The 2752-nt window shown below is 39.2% G+C and overlaps 1 protein-coding gene across 1 annotated transcript; it reads left to right on the top strand.

Annotated features, from left to right (window-relative positions):
• Window positions 1-743: 743 nt before the first annotated feature.
• On the top strand, window positions 744-1493 carry LOC129253477 (loricrin-like). Its single transcript, XM_054891871.1, has 2 exons — window positions 744-848; window positions 925-1493. The coding sequence occupies exons 1-2, from the start codon at window positions 834-836 to the stop codon at window positions 1333-1335; spliced, it is 426 nt and encodes a 141-aa protein (XP_054747846.1). The 5' UTR covers window positions 744-833; the 3' UTR covers window positions 1336-1493.
• The last annotated feature ends 1259 nt before the right edge of the window (window positions 1494-2752 follow it).

Raw genomic sequence — 2752 nt, 5'->3', positions numbered from 1 at the left:
ACCGAAAACATTGAATTTTTTGGACTCGTAATTCGTGATCATTTCATCAAAAACTCAACCCATATCGTTCCGCAACCACCGTATTCACCTGATCTGGCACCGTGCGACTTCTGGCTGTTCAGCAGGCTCAAAAGACCGCTCCGGGGACACCGTTTTGACACGATAGAGGAGATTCAAGCCGCAACGAAGACGGAACTGAAGGCCATCCCGGAAAGTGACTACAACCAGTGTTTCGAAAATTGGAAAAAACGTTGGCATAAGTGCATTGTGTCGGGAGGGGATTACTTTGAAGGGGATGAAATTGATTTGGAAGAATAAATAAAGAATTTTCAAAATAAATACAATGTCACCTTATTTTTTGGACACAGTAGTATGTAAATATGTTAGAGCGTTTGCGCTACCAGATTCTTATGCAAAATACTCGTAAATAGAGCAGCGCTCCATCAAATAAGCCACATCGCTTACCTTAAAAGCTCAAGCAGAGCGGAGTTATTCAAAAGCGTTGGGCTGCGTTGTACTATACTTAGCCAGTGTGTAAATTATGATGAATATTTATGCGAAAGCCGGTAGCTAATTTATCCGCTTGCACCCATTAAAAGAATGGGCTGGCAATTGGCTCGTGTTACTCTAATAATAAATTCTGGCTTACTTTTTCTTTTTACTCCAAACCTTGATTTATTACAAGTCAAGGTGTTTAAAGCATTTGTGACACCTACTCATCTAATAAGCAGCAGATTCGTATAAAAGCCTTGACCAAGAGCAGCACTGGCATAGAGCTTCCAATCGACAGTTAGAGCGAACGTCGTGCGGTCGCAAATAGCACAACAAACAAAATGAAGCATTCTTTGGTAAGTGACATTGAAACCAGCTAACGGTTGCTTGATTTTAATAATAATCCTTTGATTTTCCTGAATATTTATGCAGGTCTTAGCCTTGGCTGTGATTTGCCTGATCTGCATTGCGCAGAATCAAGCTAGTATTTTGCCGTTGAGTTTGGTGCCACATGGACCAATTGTGGTTTCGGTGCCGTCGGTGCCCGTGGTGAAGATTGTGCCTGTGGCTGCTGGTGGTGCTGGTGGCGCAGGAGGCGCTGGCGCCGCAGGTGGTGGCGGCGGTGGTGGTGGTGCGCCTGGTGCACATGGTGCGGCTGGTGGTGGCGGCGGTGGTGGCGGTGCGCCTGGTGCACATGGTGCGGCCGGTGGTGGTGGTGGCGGTGGAGGAGCTGCTGGGGGAGCTGCTGGTGGTGGCGGTGGTGGAGGCGGCGGTGCTGCTGGTAGTGCTGGCGGTGGCGGCGGCGGTGGTGGTGGAGCTGGACCCACTCATGGTTGGCATTAAATACAGGAAGAATTGTCTGTGAATTGCTACGTACATTGGATAAGTCCTTGATTTTATTTGATTTAGTGAATTTTGCTTTTTTTTGGTTAATCACATTTCTGGCTTTGAGTTGATTTCGGCATTTGCAAGTGAATTTAATAAATACTTCACATGAAGAATTGCTGTTGATTTAATTTCGAAAAAGGGCGAAGTTGCTATAGATGTTGTTGAAAACAAGCAGGATATACAGGTAATCTATCATAAGGATTATGAAAGTTGTTAAATCTGGAATGAACAATGAAAGGTGGCAAAATTTAAATTAAAAACAAGAAAATACTTTTCCAAAGTTTGACGAATTCAAAATATGAATTTGTCCTCAGAATAGCTTTAAAATGTCAAACTTTGGAGATGTGAAAATATACAATGTTTGGCCATATTTGAGGTTACATTACATAATAAGTTATTTTTGTTTTAAACCGTTGTACAGTGCGCGTTCGATAACGTGAACTAATTAATTAAAACCAAGTAAGTTCCCATTTACAAAAGCTTCACGTCTTCCAATGCAAATGGCTAGTGTTGCTTTTTATAAATGCGGCTGTGTTTTAAGAAACCACGATTTGCTTTGTGAGATGTTAAGTTTTATCAGTTCTATTCTATGGCATGGAAACTTGGACGATGAAAGTTTTTGATATGAATCGCATAGAAGCATTCAAGATGTGCATACTAAGAAGACTACTCAAAATTCCTTGGACCGACCGTATCTCCAACTCTGAAGTACTTCGAAGAGTTAAAAGCGATATAGAGCTTCCACGGTGCTTTAAGGGGACAGATACCTGAAAAAGGCCATATTTTTTATTAAAATTATTTGAAAAGAAGAAGTTAACATATTTTTTTCAAAATTGGCACATAGTTATTAATAGATTAAAATAATATTTAATTTTGTTTACTTATTTAAATCATTTATATTAAAATGGCGGATGTACATTCAGTTCTTCCAAGAAAGTCGCAGCGGGGTTTCTTAATCGGCAGGCATTGTAGTGATCTGAATACAAAAATCTAACAATTTTTTTGTTTATTAATGTCATAATTTCTGTATGAATTAAAAACAAATGAAAAAAAGTCGCGGAATAAAATGCTTAAAAAAAATAAATTTTGGGGTGAAATTTCCTACTATTTTTGCTTCGAAAAAATTATTTTTTGAACAATTTTCGAATTGTAAATTCACATAGACAGTAATATCATAAAAAAAGATGTGTGCAAAATTTCAGGGAGATTGATCAATGACTTTTTGAGTTATCGTGTAAGCGAATTCCAAAAATATAGTTTCGAGAAAAACGCGTCTAAAGTTTGAATACAACGGAACTATACCTCTCCCAGCGCTCGAACGCAAAGATTAAAGTCGTCATGGTTGACGATATATAAGAAATACTTAAATTTA

Source organism: Anastrepha obliqua, chromosome 1, assembly GCF_027943255.1.
Source record: "Anastrepha obliqua isolate idAnaObli1 chromosome 1, idAnaObli1_1.0, whole genome shotgun sequence".
Lineage (NCBI taxonomy): Eukaryota > Metazoa > Arthropoda > Insecta > Diptera > Tephritidae > Anastrepha > Anastrepha obliqua.
This window is presented reverse-complemented; position numbering and strand designations above follow the sequence as displayed.